Source organism: Narcine bancroftii, chromosome 5 (genome assembly GCF_036971445.1).
Source record: "Narcine bancroftii isolate sNarBan1 chromosome 5, sNarBan1.hap1, whole genome shotgun sequence".
Classification (NCBI taxonomy): Eukaryota; Metazoa; Chordata; class Chondrichthyes; order Torpediniformes; family Narcinidae; genus Narcine; species Narcine bancroftii.
Genome location: NC_091473.1, coordinates 113651474 through 113672419, shown reverse-complemented (window position 1 = coordinate 113672419; position 20946 = coordinate 113651474). Strand labels below are relative to the sequence as shown.

Below are 20946 nucleotides of genomic sequence, written 5' to 3'. Positions count from 1 at the left end.
ACAGGTCACACCTGCTGCTTCTGTATTGATCTGGATCTCCGGACTTAACTGCCTACATTCTAGCTCTCAGCAGGTTTCAAGCCTTCTTTATCTTAGTGCAGCTGTGATAAAGTGTGCTGGAACCTCTGGTGGTCATTGGGCAGGGTTTTCTTGATACAGGCATGGTTAAAGTCTTCAACTAAGATTTGTAGTGTCAGGATGGCCGTCCCTTGTTTACTGACCACATCATGCAGTTCTAAAAGTGCCAGTTTATAAATGGCATCTGGAGGGACGGAAACTCAGGTGATACTCTCTGATGAGAATTCTCAGGGTAGATAGAAGGGCCTGCATTTAATCAAGATTTGTTCGAAGGCAGTCGAGCAGGAGGTTGACATAATCCCAATATCCATTCACCAGCTATTATTAACAAAAAAGTACTCACCACCCCCCTCTCTCTTTACCAGAATCTGAGTTCCAATCCAGTCTATGAATGGGGAAACCCTTTGGTCAGAGAGCAGTGTCCAGTGCTAGCCAAGTCTGGGTGCAGCAAACAATTGAGATCGATTTGACCGATCTCTGATAAAACAGCTTTGTCCTCACATTGTCAATTTTATTCTCTAGTGACTGAACATTCACCAGTAATTTGGATGGTAGGAGAGGTCTCAGTCTCCTGCACTTCAGTCTTATTTGGCGATCAAGACATCGACTGACCATTTCTACCCAGGGATGCTGTCTGACCTGCTGAGTTCCTTAAGCAATACTTTGGCAAAACAAGACAACTATTCATCACTCACATCCCTGTTTCTGCTAACTTCTATACTATCTCATATGAAGTTGAATCTTCATTCATCTCTTACAAGGAGAACAACCATCAGACATTTTTACTCAGTTTTGGAGATGATCCAGCCTTCCAATATTGATTGAACAGTAAACTTGATGAGTCAAGGTCAAACAGGGGAGAGTCTGAAATGAAGGAAAGGATCATAACACTCGAGTCCATGGACAAACAAAGTGAGGCAGTTCTGTACTCCAGATTTGTGGAAATAAGGAGCCCTCTAACTCACTCAGCAATGAGCATCTGCTGGAAGAGGCAGGGATGGCACACATTTGCAGAACAGATCACTCACAAGCATACGCCACATCACGAGTTAGAAAATGAGCTGCAGAATTCAGCTAATTACTGCATGGACAGGCTCTCCTCATGCCATTAGACTTATGTATGAACTTATTAATGTATTCAACACACATTTCTATATCAAATAGTGATAACCTACTTGGTGATTGCTGAAGACACCAAGGGTCAACTTTGACCATTAATTCAAAGCATAGAGTTTCAATAGCTTTTGTTTATAAAGTCAATAAATATTATAATAGCAAGAAAATGAATGAATAGCATTATACAAAGGTCACTTTGACAAATGGGAGTTGACGTTAAAACAAATACACTGAGAACAAGAATTACAAATCCAAAAATATTTACTCCCTTACCATTGGAAGCTCATGAAGGCGCCTAAATTCTGGTTGGTTGATTCGCTGCCGATACTTCAGAAACCCAAGAAGTGAAATAATTCCAACTATTATGAAGAAAACTGTGATCATTCCTATAACCAGTGGGTCCACTTTGCTTTGGCTTGAATTAGAAATAGGCTTCCCTGTAAAAGAGGAAAATAACTTATTAGAAGAGCTGGAGATGAGAAAGAATGGCATTTTTCTCATCAAGCCAAGTTCCTTGATTAAACGTTCTGGCTCCTCAGTACAAGCAGCCAGCGGAGAGAAAACAAGGGCTGGGAGGGAGAAAAGGGTGTTGGCTTGGTGAGTGAATAAGTCACAAAGTCAGAGTTGTGCAGCACAGATGCAGGCCCTACAGCCCAATGGGTCCATGCCAGTATTTAGCCCATATCCCTCTGAACCTTTCCTATCCATTCTGTCCAAATACCTTTCAAATATTGTCATTGTACCCACCAAGATCCACCAGTAGCTCAATCTTTACCATTACCCTGCGGTGTGAAAAGGTTGCCCCACAGGTCCCCTTTATATCTTCCATGGTTTACCTCCCTAAAGTACATCACATTGCAATTCTCAGAGTTAAATTCCATTTGTCATTCTTTTGTCCACTTTTCCAGTTGATCTAATTAGGGGTCTCCAAAGTGGTTGATATCGACCCCTAGAGGGATCGATTGGACTATCCAAGAGGTCGAAAAATGCATTGGTGGGGGGGGGGGGGGGGGGTGCAAAAATGCCAGAGCTGGGGTTCCATTGAACTTTTAGGGTCAAAAGAATTCTAGAGCCCAAGGTCCCTCAAGCCAACACACACCCATGGTTCCTGCACCGAGCACACTTGGACAGCAAGTCGACTTCTTTGACGCAGATGGGACCACACTCGATGTTAAGAATGGAGTGGCCGACTCTGGCTGCAGTTGATGCTGAAGACTTGGACCCAGCCTCGTTTGCCATCTTCCTGGCCAGAAACAAAGGTTTCTTTTTTTAAAACAAAAAGTGTTATTATAATCGCTTGCTTGCTTAATTTACAGATTTGTTACTTGGAGTTTGTTACGAATTTGTTACTTGGTGAATTCTACTGTGGTATAATTTGGCAAATTCTATTTTGTACATTTCTCATGATTTCCACATGACAGTGAATAGTTTTTCCTTTTTGTGTCCCTATATTTCATGAGAGATATTCACAGGAGGGAGGGGATACAGAACAAGAGTCTCGCAGGGCTTGGGATGCAGTTTCCTTCACTAATGAATATGGAATCTGCATGTCTACAGGGTGGGTGGGGGGGGGGGGGGTGGTGGGGAGTCTAATGAGGCATCAAGGCTTCCATGAAGGGGTTGATGGCCTGAAGAGTTTGGGGACTCCTGATCTACATACTGTTGTATTCTTAAATTCTCTTCTTCACTGTCCACCATGTTATTTCTCTAAATCTGTCCTTGCTTTTCCAAATGCAAGTAGAGCCCATATCTTAGAAACCCATCCACTAATTTTCTCACCACTAACGTTAGGGTCCTGGTCCTTTAATCTGCTAACTTGGCCTTGCAGGCCTTCTCAAATAAAAGCACCCTCCAGCTTTCTTCCACCTCACAAGTTGTTAATGAAGATATAAATATCTGTAGGAACCCTAGGAATTTCTTCCCTCATTTCCAATAGGGTCCTATGATACACTTGGTCAGGTCTCAAGGATTTATCAAACTTTACGCTCTTCAAGATCATCAGTACCTCCTTTTTTCAATGTGTGATGCATTTCAGGACATCACCATTCACCCCTCATTTCCTCAGCTGACAGTAATTTCTCCAATGCTAAATACAGAAAAGGAAGTATCCAAGTCCTTGCCCATCTTGAGATTAGAGACTCCTTTCCTGTCATGTAACAGTAAAGTTAATATTACACTAAATTGTGTTCTGCCTGCCACAAGGCAGATAAAAAGTCACCATTAGTTTCACTCTGTGTCCCTTACAGTAGAATAGAAAGAGAAGCCGAAGAGACTCCCTACAGAGTCACTAAGTGTTCATTGATTCACCTCCAGCATTTCCGCAGCTGCACAAAATCCAGTTTGATCCATTGGCAACCAAAGCTCCCGATCAAAACTTCTGACACAATTGGGAAGCCTTCAGCACCCCTTCTTGCCCTCAGTACCCTCTCGAATCTGGTTCGAGTTCCGATACCTGGTTCCCACGAGCCAGTTTCCAGCACACTGCATGGGCCCCCTGACAGCAACTCGCCTGTGTGAGCCCCTCTACCTCCGGGCCCCTAGCTGGTCTGTCACCATGGTTACTGTCCTGTAGGATAGTTTCTTCTCAACATGATGTTGGTGGGGCAGGGTTCCTCCCCATTTCTGGTGCCCTGCTCGCTGCAGTCAGCAAACTTTTTTGGCTGCTACAGAGTACAGATGTCGCCATCTGGGGCGTAGACCTTTGGTTGCAGAATTTTAGTTTAAAATCATCGGCTCCTCTAACAGACCATTTCATGCCTGCATAGAGCCACTGGGATTATGACTATCCACGACACCTTCAACCTACGCGTCATTTGCAAACTTATGAACCCATCCGTCCATTTCTTCATCAAGGTCATTTATAAAAAACACAAAGAGCAGATCCCTGCAGAATTCCACTAGTCACTCACCTCCAAGCAGAATACTTTCCATCTATAACTGCAGGCAAGCCAATTCTGAATCCACTCAGCCAAAGTTCCTTGGATCCCACGCCTCATGACTTTCTAAATGAGTCTACTATGGGGGGACCTTGTAGGGTATATGGACTTTAGCAAGACACTTGACATTACTACCCTACCTTCATCAATTTCTTTTTTTACTTCCTCAAAAATGAGGCTTGTGAGTCATGACCTTACTCCTCACTGAGCCATGCCGACTATCCCTGAGAAGACTATTCTTCTCTAAATTCTGATAAATCTTGTTCCTAAAATTCCTCTCCAATAGTTTGTCCACCACTGACAGAACTCACTGGTCTATAATTCCCAGAATTCTCATTATTACCTTTTTGAAAAAAAGGGGGACCACATTTTCCATTCTTCAATCCTCCTGTGAGAGGATACAAAGATCATTGCCAATGCCCCAGCAATCTTCTACCTCACTTCTTGTAGTAAACTGGGGTCTATCTCATCTGGTTCCGGGACCTATCAATCCAAATGTTTTAATAAAGATCCTGCACTTCCTTTCATAACCCTTTGGGCTCCAGCCATTTTTAATCTTTCTTAATATACTGTATCCTCCATAATGTTTGAGAGAGAGGCCTTTATTTGCCCTGTGCTGCACAGTTTTAAATTTCTAATCATACAATTCACATGCAATTAAAAGTGCACATTCCAGATTTTATTCAAGGTTATTTGTATACATTTTAATTTGACCATGTTGAAATGACAGGACTTTTTATGCATAGTTCCCTCTTTTCAGGGCACTATAATGTTGGGCCATTTAGCTTCACAGGAGTTTGTGAGTACTCAGGTATGTTTAATTGCTTGATTGGTGCACGTACTGTATAAGAGAGCTGGGCTTTTGATCACCGTTGGAATCTGCAGTTGCCATTTTTCAACACGAGGACCAGTGTTGTACCAATGAAAGTCAAAGAAGCTGTTATGAGGCTGAAAAGCAAGGATAAAACAGTAAGAGACATCACCCAAACCTTAAGATTACCAAAATCAACAGTTTGGAACATCATTAAGTAGAAAGAGCATACTGGTGAGCTCAGTAATCACAAAGACAGACCTCCACTGCTGATGGCATCATGAAGAAAAATCCCCAAACGTATGCCTGACAGATCAGAAACACTCTGCTGGCAGAAGACTTCATGAACTAAAATACAGAAGCTACACTGTGAAATGCTAACCACTAGTTACCAGAGAAATAATGGACAGATTACAATTTGCCATGAAGTACTTAAAATAGCCTGCAGAATTCTGGAAAAAGATCTTGTGGACAACTGAGACCAAGATTAACCTGGGTCAGAGTGATTGCAAGAGCAAAGTGTGGAGGTGTTAAAGAACTGGCCAAGATCCAAAGTACACCACCTTTGCCATGGTTTACATCTTGCAGTATAACCTCCATTTCTGTTCATAAAGTCTTCAGCGGACAGCAGTCATTGACATATCTACACCTGCCTCTTGAAGAGCATTTCTGATCTGTTGGACAGAAGTTTCAGGATTTTTCTTCATTTATGATGAGAATTCTTGTCACCAGCAGTAAAGGACTTCCTTGGAAGGCCAGTCCCTTTGCAATTACTGACCTCACCAGTATGCTCATTCTTCTTAACGATGTTCCAAACTGTTGATTTGTTTTATTCTTGTTTTTCAGCCTCATAATGGCTTCCTTGACTTTCATTGCCACAACTGGTCCTCATGTTGAAAAGTGGCAACTACAGACTCCAAAGGTGATCAAAAGCTTAGAAGCAAGCCCAGCTCTCTTATACCTGCATCATTGAAGCAATTAAACATACCCAAATACTCACAAACACTTGTGAAGCGAAATGTCCCAACCTTATAGTGCCCTGAAAAGAGGGGACTATGTAAAAAAGTACTCTCATTTCTGTATGGTCAAATCAAAGTGTATACAGAAAACCTTGAATAAAAGCTAGAATGTGCTCTTTAATTATATGTAAATAGCTTGATTACAAATTTAAAACTGTGGACTACAGGGGCAAATGAAGGAAAAGTGTCTTTGTCCCAAACATTATGGAGGGCATTGTATATTCAGAATCAGAATTTACGATCATGAACAAGCCATGAAATTCAGTGTTTTGTGGCCTATACAAACATTCATATTATAACCATCTTGCAACATTACTATAAATTAAAAAAAAATAGTGCACAACATGTAAGGCAGTGTCTTTGGTTCATTGATTAATCAGGAATCTGATGGCAGCAGGGAAGAAGCCGTCCTGTGCCATTCAGTGCTCATCTTTACGCTTCTGTACCTTTTTCCCTGATGGTAGCAGAGTGAAGAGGATGTGGCATGGGTAAACTACAGTACAAACCAGCTGGTGGTTGGGTTTAAAACCAGTCCCAGAAAACAGGGACACTGAGCATATGTGCTTGTTGGTAGTCCTTGAAAACAGGGACACAGAGTCCAGAGGGTTAATCTCAACATGTTCCAGCACACCAGCTTGTTCTATTCTGACCAAGCTACCATTCTCTAGTAAACACGGAAATAAAGAATTCATATAGGACCTCTCCAACCTCCTCTGCCTTAAGGCACATGCTTCCTCCTTTATCCTTAAGCGGCCCTGCCTTCACCCTTGCCATCCTTCTGTTCTTCACGTATGCATAGAATGCATTAGGATTTTTCTTAATCCAACTTGCCAAGGCCTTCTCATGAAGGGCCCTTTTTACAGGGCAGCATGGTTGGCATAGTCCATAAGGAGTTGGCACATTCTCTCAGTGTCTGTGTGGATTTACCCCAGGTGCTCCAGTTTCCTCCCACTGTTTGAAACGTACCAGGGGTGCAGGTTCGAATCTTATCTTAGTGATAGGACTTTCTCAGTCAACATGGGCAAATTTATCCTCCTCCTCTGCTACCCTTTCCTGCAGGATCTCACAAGGGTCTATTCTGGGCCCCATTCTCTTCTCCTTATACACGCTTCCCTCAGCCATATCATCCAAAAACACGGCATCTCCTTCCACTGCCAAACTGATGATATTACACTCTATCTCCCCTTGAAGCCTAACGACCAAGCAAAGATAACCAGCCTCAATGACTGTCTGGAGGACAAAGTGCTGGATGGCTCAAAACTTCCTTCAGCTAAATGAAGGCAAATCTGAGATCATCTTATTTGGCCCTCTACCCCACCCCCAACTCCACCAAAATTATCTCCAATACCATTGGTAGCTTATCCACCCTCATTAAACCACATGTCAAATCCATTGGTGCAATATTTGATTCCACCTACAAGTTTGACAAACAAGTCAAAGCCGTAGTAAAAGCTAGTTTATTTTTCTAGATCCACACTATTGCCAAAATCAAATTATTCCTGCCCCTGAAAGACCTCGAGAAAGTTATCCACGCCCTCATTTTCTCCCGTTTAGACTACTCTAACTCTCCTTACACAGGAATTAGTCAGTCATCATCATCCCATCTGCAACAGGTTCAGAATGTTACAGCAAGGATCCTGAGAGGAGCCAAGAAGAGGCACCATATCATCCCTATTCTAGTGCCCTCCATTTGCTGCCAGTGCAGGTCAGAATAGATTTTTAAAGTTCTCCAGTTTGCTTACAAAGTCTTTAATGGACTAGCCCCTTCCTACATCACCGATCTCCTTACTCCCTACTCCACTTCAAGATCCCTCAAGTCGGCCAATTTAGAGCCCTTGGTTGCTCCGCACTCAAATTGCAAACTCGGGAGATCTCACCTACACTCTTACAGCCCCCAAACTGTGGGCCAACATTCCTCTGTCCATCAATTCAGCCCCTTCTTTTAACTCTTAAATCCAGGTTGAAGTTGTATTTTTATTCACAAGCTTTTTGAGATGATTGGTGATTGTTACCATGTTGTCTGTACAAATCTGAACCTCGGGTACCTGTTTTATACTGCACTTTATATAAGTGCTTAAATGGAGATGCAATTATGATCTGTACAGCACTTTAGTCAACATGAATGGTTTTAAATGTGCTATATAACATATTTGGTTTATTGGATACAAATTGGGCAGCATGGATTCATGGCCGAAATGGCCTATTATCATGCTCCATGTCTAAATTTTTTTTTAATTTAAAATTTAATATTCATTTTAAAATCAATAGAATTATGGTTACTGGTCGCAAAGCATGACCCATCTGACACTAGTTACATTATCAGTCTCATTTCCCAACAAGTGTTTGGGTCTTTTATGCATATTTATTCATATAACAATAAATATGTCGGATAAACTTTTACTGGTCATTTAAAAAAAAAGGCTAGTAGCAACAACAAATCACATGTATCAATGTTTAAACAACGAGGGAAAGCTTTTTAAGAATAAAATAATGTTTAATTCTCACAAAAAAAAAATTCTGGCTGCCATGCCATTGCCAATCACAGAGACCTCCCAACCAATGCCGTCAATCCCTGACGTGTTCCAACTGCTGCCGCTGATCCCCGGGGAGGCTTCCCACAATGGTGGAACAATCACTGGTGAGTCGACAGGCTCCTGTTTCCCCGATCACTGGAGCACCTGACGCCCGAATCCCGACTCTGAATCCTCCCCTAGGCCTACTGCACACCAGGGTGTCCGGTATGCAGTAGTAGGTCAAGGGCAGGGCTTGGAGTTGGCGTCAGGAGTTCTGGTGTGCTGAGGAGGGAGGGAGGGAGGGAATGCCACTGAGCCTGAAGTCCCACTCCTGCTTGGGAGGCCGCTCTCCTTGATGCCAGGACAAGGGATTCTTCCAACCGCTTGTGGTTGGGAGACTGTAGCGTGCAGTTTGAGGGGGAGAGTTGAAAAGAAAAGTCAATAGGGAAAGGTAACAATGGAAAGAGAGAGGGAAGGAATTACCTGAAACTTGGACAATCGTCATTCTAATTTCACGTTGAGAGGATTTTTTTTCAACCTGCGAGGTCAGTTAGGCTCCAAAAAATTTTTGGGTAAATGAGGATTTCAGAAAATCAGCGTTGTACTGGATTACAGAACAAGTTCACGTGACTATTACAAGCTCTCGTTTCATTTAGTGCAAGTATCACTTTAAAGGCTAGTACAGGGAGAAACAGAGCTAGGGGAAGGTACCCCTTCACTTCTTCCCCTGTAGCCTTTTCCCTGTCTACTTTCACACAGACATGATAAATTCTCACTTCTCCCCTTATCATATCCAATTAATACCTTTTGTTGGTCTGGGTTCCTCCCCAGCCAGCATTGTCTGAATTCTGAGATTTCCTGCTTTTGACTAATTCTCCTTATTCCTTGAAGAAGGGCTCAGGCCTGAAACATCAGCAATAGATCTTTGTTTTCTATGGATGCTGAGCATTTCGGTGTGCTTTTACTATAATCACATCAGCAGACTTGACTGTTTCACATACTTTGTACTGGACTCTTCAAGATGAAGATTGGCTTCTAAATTACATACCATTCACCATCTTTTTGGCATTGATATCATTGCCCTCGCTCTGGTGTGTGGAATATAAGGTGGTTGCTTTGTTGATTATTGCTATACTTGTGGCAACAGTTTTGACTGTGGCAGGAGTGGTTCTGGGGCGGCTGGTAGGAGTGGCTTCTGCAGTGGTTGATATCCATGCACGGCCATTGGACGTCATTGTAACTGTTGTCGTCTTGGATTCACGCAAAGTTGATAGCACTGGCAGAGTTTCAGAATTTGCTGTCACTGTGTTGTTTGGCAATTCTGAAATGAAAACACATACTTATTTCAGATCCCTGAAGGCCAAAACGCAGCATGTTCAGAGAGGCCACATGGGCCAAAATGCAAGTCAGGTGCAAGTACTGTGCAATCTATGGAGCTGAGCTCTCCATTAAGCCAGAGTCTCAGTTATTGATTAAAAACATTTTGCATTAATTCGGCATAAAAGCTTCAGGAAACATCACCACAGTCAAGATTCAACATCAGAAAGCATCTTGCAAAATGATTCTTGTGTTATTTTGATCTCTGCTGGAATCAGGGCCACATTCCCACTGGCAGTTTTCACTCCCAGGTTTCAAAACACAAATTTCCTACCCTCATCTTTAAATGGGAGCCGATTATGCCTTCACGTTGATGCAAGAGCAGCAGAACTACTCAAGCTTGTCAAAAACCTGTGAGAGAAAGAATGCTGGCATGGCAATGAAAAGGGATCTTGTACGAATGGGTTACACTGATTTGTAAGAACCACCACATCTCAATATAAAAAAAACTCCCACATTTTCACAAAACAACTTGAATTAAAACCAAGTTAAAATACAATGCTTGAGAAATTCAGCAGGTTAAACTGCACTTTATTTCTTTGGCTTGGCTTCGCGGACGAAGATTTATGGAGGGGGTAAAAAGTCCACGTCAGCTGCAGGCTCGTTTGTGGCTGACAAGTCCGATGCGGGACAGGCAGACACGGTTGCAGCGGTTGCAGGGGAAAATTGGTTGGTTGGGGTTGGGTGTTGGGTTTTTCCTCCTTTGCCTTTTGTCAGTGAGGTGGGCTCTGCGGTCTTCTTCAAAGGAGGTTGCTGCCCGCCAAACTGTGAGGCGCCAAGATGCACGGTTTGAGGCGTTATCAGCCCACTGGCGGTGGTCAATGTGGCAGGCACCAAGAGATTTCTTTTATATAGCAAAGGTAAATACACACAATCAACGTTTCAGGCTTAAGTCCTTCATCAAAATATCAGCAGGCATACAAACAAAATGGTTGTGGGTGGGGGGGGGGTGTTGGAAAGGAGCCAGGAGATAATAGATAAATTAAGAAGGGCACAGCAGGAAGCAGGAGGAAGAGTGATGGTTCAGGGAATGGAGAGGGAAGGGGATGGAGAGCCTACCACCCCATCAGCCTCCACAACCCTTGTAATTTCTGCCTCCTATTCCCCATCACTCACCTCCTATTCCCCATCACTCACCTCCTATTCCCCATCACTCACCTCCTATTCCCCATCACTCACCTCCTATTCCCCATCACTCACCTCCTATTCCCCATCACTCACCTCCTATTCCCCATCACTCACCTCCTATTCCCCATCACTCACCTCCTATTCCCCATCACTCACCTCCTATTCCCCATCACTCACCTCCTATTCCCCATCACTCACCTCCTATTCCCCATCACTCACCTCCTATTCCCCATCACTCACCTCCTATTCCCCATCACTCACCTCCTATTCCCCATCACTCACCTCCTATTCCCCATCACTCACCTCCTATTCCCCATCACTCACCTCCTATTCCCCATCATTCACCTCCTATTCCCCATCATTCACCTCCTATTCCCCATCATTCACCTCCTATTCCCCATCATTCACCTCCTATTTCCCTATCATTCACCTCCTATTCCCCATCATTCACCTCCTATTCCCCATCATTCACCTCCTATTCCCCATCATTCACCTCCTATTCCCCATCATTCACCTCCTTTTCCCCATCATTCACCTCCTATTCCCCATCATTCACCTCCTATTCCCCATTATTCACCTCCTAATTCCCCATTATTCACCTCCTATTCCCCATCAACATCATCATCCTACAACATGATTCCACACCTAGACACATCTTCCCCCTCTCTGCTTCCTCTGTACACTCACCCCTTCCCACCAATCACCCATCCCACTGGCACCTTCCCTTGTGGCCAAAGAAAGTGCCACACTCGCACCCACACCACCATGAGACCCAAATAATCCTTTCAAGTGAAGAAACACCATTTGACCAGCTGCGTTTCTCCAGTATTGTGTTTTTACTTCACACTTTCATGTTTTACTTTAGAATAAAAACCAAGTTTTCAGCCTCCAATGCCATCACAAAAGTTACACAAAAATATTGTTTGAAGTTGATGGATTTAAAACAGTGAGAAAGATAAACACCAAACTCATACTAAAAATTAGTAGATAAACAATTATGATCAAAAGTGAAAAATACTAGGCTAATTATTGGGACCAAGAGTCAACAATGTCTGCTGGCCTACAACCATGGATTCGGGAAAAAAAGACCAAGTTGAAGAGGTAGCAGATGTATGGTTTATGAAATTACAAAATTCCCTGGTTTCTCAATAGTTGTCAATTGATTGGAATATAACAAATGTGAACATGGCTGTTCATGATAAAAACAAAAAAGAGTTGCAAGCCAATTAGCTCAATTCCAGTTGTTGGAAAGAAAAATTGGAACATACAAGTCAGGTGGTGATAATTGAACACCATAAAATTTCCCACAGATTTTTTTTGATTTTTATTTATTAAAACAATGTCTGACTGGCAGGCTCAACACATTATCAAAGATAACTCTAGTTTGGTTGCTACTTGCAGGATTAATTATTTTAAATTTAGACATACAGCACGGTAACAGGCCCTTTTGACCCACCAGCCCATGCCACCCAATTGACCAACAACCCCAGGTACATTTTGAAGAGTGGGAGGGAACAGGAGCACCAAGAGGAAACCCACGCATACATGGAGAGAATGTACAAACTCCTTACAGATAGCATAGGATTCTAAACCCGGTCACTAACCGCGACACTAACAGTGTCACCTTTCCTCAAAGGAGGTGCTAGAAATTAGAAGCGAGAACTGAAAATGCCAGCAACACTCAGCAGGTCAGGCAGCATCTGCGAGAAGAGCAAAAGAATGTCCAAAGTTGGCAAACTAACGTGGGGCATCTTGAGGATCAGTGCAGTGCCCAAACATTCACTGTTGTACATTTCAAATGGGGTGAGTGCCAAAGGAGGAGGTGAATGATGGGGAATAGGAGGTGAATGACGGGGAATAGGAGGTTATGCATCTTGTTAGTAAGAACAGAAAATTAGTATCTTGCTTAGATGTTGTTAAGCTAACAAACATTGGTGTCTATTCAGAGAGCTCTGGCTGCCTTCAAACCAAGATGAAGAACAGTGAGCTTATGGGGATAAGAATTAAGGAGCATGTGTAAAGCCAGACTTTATTGCAAGGGGCTTGGGTACAAGATTGCCCTTGTGAGAATTCTGCAAGGTGCAGGTGGGATCACATTGGAGTTTTCATCTGTTTGAGGAAAAATTAAATTTGGTCTTAGGATGTCACTGCAACCATTCATAAGGACTAAAACAAACAGAAACTCCTCCTGCAGCCTGAGACCAGAGGACACGTCCACCTCTGCATTGCACTACTCCCACATTCTTTTCTCTATGTTCTCTTTTTGACTGCTCTCATTCATTCATTGATCAGATAACCTTGTTTACAGGTTATTCCCATAGTTACCCCAGTTTTTCCCTATTAGAGACAGGTTCTTCCCCTACCCACCCTACAGCTTTGCAAATCATTTCTCTCCCCTTTTCAGTTCCAACAAAAGGAGTCCCCAAATTGAAGTTGACTCTGTTTTGCTTCCCATAAGACCCTTTCAGATTGGGCAAAAGTCTAAATGTAAATGCGGAGAACCTCCACCAAAACACATAACCACGTACCTCTCTGAATGTGCGAAGGCATCTCTGAGACGCATATTCCAACCCCTCTTGGAGAGGGATAATCAGCGGAGCGCTGCGCATAGCTGATCGATCTGAATGTACAGCAGCGCTAAGCAATGTTTAGGGGCAGGTTGATGATGCCGAAGCCTGCGACCCATCTCCCCACTCGTCCCTCTCCCTCCAAGTTAGGGGCAGTGGGAGCCCTGGGGCCGTCGGCTGTTGCTGCATGGAACAGCCACACCGGGCCGCTTCAGCCTTTAGAGCCGCTCTGTGTCTTCCCTACCCAGCTGCAACTGTTCTGGGATCCATAGAGTGTTTCCAACTGCCTAGGGGATTATGGGTAGGGAAGACAGCCATTGTTCTGCCGCGTTTGTATGACGGTGGTGCTACGGATCCGAAGAGCACTATGAGGCATCTCTATATATGAATGGGTTGCTTTTAGGGCTGCTGTCTGAAAGGTAAGTTCTTAGATTTCCGTCCACTCCTACAGCCGGCCTCAAGGCATGATATGAAATGGCCTATAGAGTCAATTATTGGAAGATAACTATGGGAGGCAGCCGGACCAACAAAGGAATTCTCGTATTTTCTGTTCTTGTTTTAGGGTTTGAGCATCTGGAATTTTTCTTCCCCCATAGAATGAAGTGACCTGCCTTTAAATAAAAAGAGAAAACAAGCACATTTGGCCTGCTCTCTGGAATTTTAATTAGTTAAGACGTGACCTAAATGAATCATACAAAGATACTGAGGGGGTATACCTGCGCAAATGCTTTGAGGGCATTTCAAATGGTGAGGGAGTCCAAAACTAGAGGGGATCACCCAAGGAAAATGTGATGTCTATGCAAGGAGGAATTTATTTTTTAAAATAAAAACAGAATCCTTGGAAATTCTACCCCAGACATTTGTGGATGGCATGGAGGTTACATTCACAGAGCCATCTCCCTCCCCCAATCAATTCTCACCTTTCCTTTCCTGTCCCATCCATGTCCTAATTTACTTACAGGCATTGTTAAGTAAATCCTCAAATCCTGACTTTTGCGTGTTGGCTTATGCTCCTCCCTTCCCCTCCCCACCTTTTTATTCAGGAACCAACCTACTTTTCACTCACACCTTGAAGAAGGGCTCAGGCCTGAAGGGCTTTACCTGCTATGGACACTGCATGACTTGCTGAGTTCCTTTAACATTTTTACTCAGAGTCTGCAGACTTTCACATTTTTTGGATTTACAAAAGTTTCAAGGGTTATGGGGAGAACAAATTACAAAAATAATATTTAATTGAGGTCAAATTTCAGAATAGCCATGATCTTATGGCATGTCAGAAGAATACTGGAGCTTCACTGCTGACTGGTGTTCCAAAGCCACAGAAGGGAAAACTTCTCAAGGGCTTTGTGACTCATGCTGGACACACTTTAAAAGGAATGACACCATTCAAACACCATTCAATGTGCCAACACTTACTCCACTCCACCTCTTCAGTGCAGCAAATTAAACCAAGTGGTTTTCAAAAAAAAAAATTTGGAATAAATTTTAAGCTAGTACTCATGATGCAAATCACAACATTTCATCTTTACAATTTTAAGATAAAGTTTTCCTTTATTTCTCCAGGACTTCACAACACACAAATGGCTTCAAGGATGATGTTAACACGAACAATACACATTTAAAAATGAGTAAGCTCTTACCTTTTGATTCCTCATGTCCAGCAAATGGTGCGAGAGATGCATTTTTTGGCTCAGCTGTGGTTTCAGGCCTCAGTTCTGGAGCAGTTGAATACATTTCCGCAGTTGTCCACATTTGCAGTGGGACGCTTGTGGTTTCCGCAGCAGGCTCAGGTTCTGTGGCACGGCTGCTTCCCTTAGTTATGTTTGGGCTTACAGTGACAGTCACGACTTTTGTATCTAGACTTGGAGGACTTGCAGTCAGTTTCCCAACTCTGTCTTGTGTTTCGTTTCCTGCCTGGGGGGCATCATCCACAACAGTGGTAGCCATTTGGTGATTTTTGGTTAGTTCTGCATGGCGAGTTAAAGCATTAACAGTTGAATTCTCCAATGAGTTATTAAAAACAGTTCCATTGTCCGGGCTTAGAGTAGGAGCAAGACTTGTGATACTGTCCAGGTCAGTACCACTGACAGTGTTACCACTGGCTGTTCTTGCTGTAGACTTAATTAATTCCATTGAACTTGTTGGGAGATGGAGCAAAGCTGTTGCAGGATTAGATGCATTCTTGATAAAATCATCTGAGACTTTGGTCGAATTTTCTTTAAATAAAAAAAAAGAAGAAAATGGTAATTGGGAAGACTGATGGATCACAAAACATTGCAACACGATGTTGTGCCAACTTATGTAACCTACTCCACAACAAACTAATTCTTCCTAACTACAAACTCAGACCTCTATTTTTCTTCTATTTGTGTGCTGATTTAAAGAGTCTTCTGTATGTTCTTATTGTACCAACCTTCGACCACCTCCAGCAATGCATTCTAAGCACCGACTACTCTCCATGAAAAGAAACCTCTGGCATTTCCCCAAAACTTTCCTCCGTTCACCTTAAACAGATGTCTTCTGCTATCGTCATCTCAGGGAAAAAAGGTGTCCACCCCATCCATGCCCCTCACAATCTTATATATTTCAATGAAGTCACACCTCAATCTTGGCCACTCCAAAAAAGAAAAATCCTACCTCTGTCAACTTTGTTTCATCTGACAATCAAATGTTGTGATCTCTGTCATTGAGTCAAATCATGCAGTGTTTTTTTTTTTGATACATCTATCCAACTTTAATCAAAGATATTATTTCGAAATTTTAAAATACAAAATAATTTTTTACTCCACAACAACCTTGAAGGATAAAAAATAGAATGGATGACATGTGTAAGGTAAAACATCATGAGATGGGAATGTGTAAGGAGTTACCCTGTGCGGGGCTGTAACAAGATGTGAATGCATCCTTGTACTTACAAGATAAGAGAGACATTGATGGATTGAGAGGCAGGAAGCTAGCAGGGAAAGGATAGCAACAGTTTTAGTCATTGGACAAGTAATGATATGATGATGTTCTAAGCACGTATCCAAGGGTATAAAAAAATCACCATTTTGCTGATAACGGCAGAATGCATTCTCCGACTAACATTGTTAGTCGCAAGTGTTACAATCCGGTAATAAAGAACAAAGAACCCTGATTTCGACTCAGTCTGGTGTTTGTCTCACTCATTCATGAACAAAGCAGACCTAACACATGGCAGTCAAACAATGATGTTACCATAATCAAACTGGTGAAACAAGGTGGAGGGAGAGGCGATTCCACTTCATCATAATGAACGTGTATTGATGAGGACTCCCCACATCCATGCACACTTCAAAGAAGCAGTCAATATTTTTGAGGTGAAATTGGATTTGACCTGGTTAGGAATGATACATCTAATTTAGAAGTATACATATATTTTTGAGTGCTACATGGGACTCTACTTTGAATGGGTAAATTTATTTTCTCTATGTGCCTGATACTCATTATTACAATTTAAAGTAATACATTCAGGCATACTTCTCCAAAGTTCAATTGGCTAAATTCTATTCTAATATTTCTTCAAAATGTGATAGATGCAAGATTGAAGAAAGCACATTGTTTCATAAGTTTTGGTCATGTTCTTCTCTTTAGGTCCTAATATAAATTTGACTCCCAATCCTTTCCTTGCACTCTTTGGAATAAGTAAGCCTACTGACTTGAAACTGTCTGGGTCACAATCTCTTTGTTTCGCTTATTGCTAGAAGAGCTATACTGATGAGATGGAAAGATGCTGTCCCTCCTATGCAAACCCTGATGTGATAGCATGTCTGGCTTTGGAAAAAATTAGATGTTCTACTACTGAAATGAATTTTAACTTGGTAAGTTTATAGCATTCTTTTTATAATAATTTGTGTAATTTATAAGGGCACTTAGATCCTGTTTAGTGATTTGGCTTTTTTTTCCATTTCGTGGTGGAGCGTATATGTTCAACCAACAACTTCTTAAAGGTGGGGTTAAATTATTAGCATAATTTATCTGCCATTTGATTATGTATCATAAGTTATTCATATTTCCCAGTATTTGTACCAACCAATATAGTTACACAGATAATAATAGTAAATATCCAAAGTATAATTTACTGCTACAATTCAATAAAAATATTAACACAACCACCCTGCTGGTCAATGGAATGTTATCTAGTTCCCAGTACTATTCAGTCAATTTCCTTCAAATAGCTTTGAAACAAGTCAATTTCATAATTTGAGGAGTTCTTTTTCTTTAAGCAGAAGTATGCCTCAGAAGTGGTGGTGGCGTAAAATAACCAGATGCTAAAGCTTGTGTCATGTACTACAACTGTCAATCAATCAAGACTAAATACAGCATAGCATAAAAATAGAAGTACAAATAGAAACTCATCCTTGGCAGGCTGCTCTACCTAACAGCAGTGACTGCACGCCATATTATCATCAAAAGCATCTTCACTGTCATCTGTGCTACTCCACGTAATCTTTCCTCCCCCTAACTTAGAAATATTCAAGCAAATATTCTTTTGAGAAACAAACCCTTTGAAAGAAATAGATATAAAAGCATGACCATAATGCAAAGAGGTAAGACCATTAGGGAATGCGAGAGTCGAGTGGGGCATTCACAAAACAGTACTGATGGGAATGTAGGGGCAAGAAGGAAGGAAGCAGGTTGTAAAGGAATGCAGTGATGGATGGAGGTAAGAAGGCACAGATAACCGTTTGGGGGAAAAAAAGCCCTTAATTACTCCCTAATTGCATTTCAAATTCAGTCATCTTCGCCAGCTAAATGAACAGAAGATGATCAATGTTATTTTTGTTTGGATAATTCTGAAAACACATGAAACAGGAGCAGACCAAATGACCCCATCAAGCCATTTGCACAGCAAAATTGTTCCTGCTTCAAAATGTACTTCCAATGCAGCAGGTGTAGCATCGGTGAGCACAATGCTCTTCCTGCACCAGCAACCTGGGTTTGAATCCAGCGCTGTCTAGGAGGAGTTTGTACATTCTCCCAGTGACTTGCATGGGTTTCCTCCCGCCGTTCAAAATGTAGAGGGGTTTGTAGGTTAATTGAGTGCTACAGGCTTTATGGGCTGGAAGATTTTTTTTGTTTAAAAGTATGCAATTTTGAATAACCAATATCTGAAATTGCATTACCAGACAACAATTCAATGTTGTTTATAAATTCTCCAAACATTGCCCACCTGGCTTAAATCATTAGCTAAATTGCTCAGATGAATTACTGGCTTATAACTCACTGCTAGTCATGTCAGATATTGAATAAACCCAGTGTTCAGTTTACCACAGCACAATGAAGTTTAATTGAACACACTTAAATTATTTGGTCAATTAACTAAATTGAAATTGTGACAGGAAAAAATATTTATAAGCACATAGACTTACTCAAGTATGCACATGTGACAGTGGTGGAATTATTATCAATGGTAGAGCCATTGCATCCTTTAATTGGTTCATTACACCCCCCCCCCTTAAACTGAGGGATCAACAATACCACTCACCACTCCTGCCCTTCTATAACCATGATACCATATATTTTGTGTCTAGCATTTAATTTGTATTTATACCACGTGCCTGCAGTGAGCTGAGATTCACTTGTGTTATACTGATGGCTAGCTCCACCTCTGCCCCCATCTAACCCTGGTTTCCCACCTAAACCCAGAACCCTTCTGGGTTCTCCCTCCAGTCATGAGAGCTTTTATTTACTCTACAATTTTATTAGCTTATTCCCTAAACGATGGAAGTGCCTGGTATGCTGTTGATAGACCTTCTATTCCTCAACGCAGCTGAGGAGTTCACACACTGCTTCCAGGCCTATCTGAATGCGACCAGAGATGTCTTTTACACCAATGAACTCAGGAGGTCTGCACTCATTTTGTGGGTAGGAATGAAAGGGTATGCAGTTATCAAGGACTGCACTTCATATGATGCTGCTATCAAGGCTTTAAAGGCTCAGTACCTGAAGTCGTAAAATGAGGTCCTAAGCGAGGCACCAGTTTGCTGTACAACAATAAATGGCCAGGAGAGACCATCGATGACTACCTGTTGGATCTGTGGATGCTTGCCAAGTGCAGGTACGAAGAACAGATCCGGGACACACTAGTAGCAGGAGTTTGTTCGAGGTATGAGGCAGCAGCTGTTCAAGTCGGGTAAAAAGGACCTGGCTGGCCACGTTGAACTGGCCAAATCATCGGAACAGACCAAGCTCGAGAATGACGTTCTCGAAACCAGTGAGCTCGTTCACCCAGGTGACCGGCTGCGCCCACTACCCCAGCCTAACGGTTGCCGCTTCCCACACTAGGGAGGGCTTTTTCTGCAGCAAGAGACAGCATCTCTGATCATGTTGCCCAGCTAAAGAGATGGTGTGTTCCAGCTGGGGCAAGAAAGGACATAGGGTGAGGGGAAGTCCGCAACCTGCACCACTCCCGGATCTGACTCCAGCCCCAAGCTGTCTGCCCCAAATTCACCCAAAACCTCTTGCTGCGTTACACGCCGACAGAGGGTGTCAGTGAGGAAACGGCGCAAAAAGGATCAGCGGCCATCTTGCCATAACTCAAATTCAAACTCGACATCATCATAGCCAGAGGAGGAAGGAGGGCGGCCATCTTGCCACTCCACGAGGTCAACATCATCTTACCCATGCAGGACAACCCAGGATGGTGGGGGCCACTCGAGTGAGGAGTATAGAGTGTCCGGGGTCCTAGCCTCGATGGTTCTGGACCAGGACAGACCTTACCAGCTCAACAACTCCATAGTGACTGAAGGTAAACGGACATTCCAGTAAATGCCTAATCAACACGGGTTCTACTGAAAGCTTCATAGACTCATGGACTGTGCAAGAATTCTATCTAAAGATGTATTGTGATGGATTATGCTATAATATTTTATATTGTATATAGATATGTTTGAAATGAGATAAATTGTGGGGTTTTTAGTTAGGTCACACACAAACACTTCAACAGATCTCATTTAAAATGTAAGAGCTTGGCTCAAGCCAGACAGTCCAGGCTCAAAGTGTCTTTGCAAAAACTTTGAAGAATGCCTTTAAGGTCTTTACAAGTAGGTGTTAATTGGAGATGCTGTGGAGAAATGGATTATTGTAACATGAAAAGCTTGTGGAAAAATCCCATTTTGAAGACTGGTTGTGAGTTCTTAATTCAGCCTGTTTGAAGCCCCAGTGGTCCATACAAGAGGAGACAGCTGGCTGTATAATGTTTCACTTGAAATAAGAGAAACGAAAAGGAACTCTGTGATGACCTGAAAGAAAGAGGTCATCATCTGGAAAACCCCGATGGGACAAATTTCTTTGGCAAGACACTGAAGTGGCTGATCGGAAGGAATCAGTTGTGGGTGTCCAATGATCAACAAATCTCTCTCTTAAATCCAACAAGAACCT

General features: G+C 42.4%; 1 protein-coding gene across 4 annotated transcripts in view; it reads right to left on the bottom strand.

The window, feature by feature from the left end:
• LOC138763883 (uncharacterized) overlaps positions 1-20946 on the bottom strand; it is a 98052-nt gene that overhangs the window by 19347 nt on the left and 57759 nt on the right. For 3 of the 4 annotated variants that reach the window (XR_011357874.1, XM_069938806.1, XM_069938807.1), the window contains exons 2-5: positions 15186-15761; positions 9522-9794; positions 2294-2437; positions 1468-1631 (exon numbers count right to left, since the gene is read on the bottom strand). Coding sequence is in view for 3 of the 4 variants with exons in the window: in XM_069938806.1 (XP_069794907.1) it covers positions 1468-1631; positions 2294-2437; positions 9522-9794; positions 15186-15761 (1157 nt within the window). In the remaining variant the exon portion in view is untranslated. The remainder of the gene's footprint in view (positions 1-1467; positions 1632-2293; positions 2438-9521; positions 9795-15185; positions 15762-20946) is intronic. The other variant, XM_069938808.1, reaches the window with a different exon arrangement.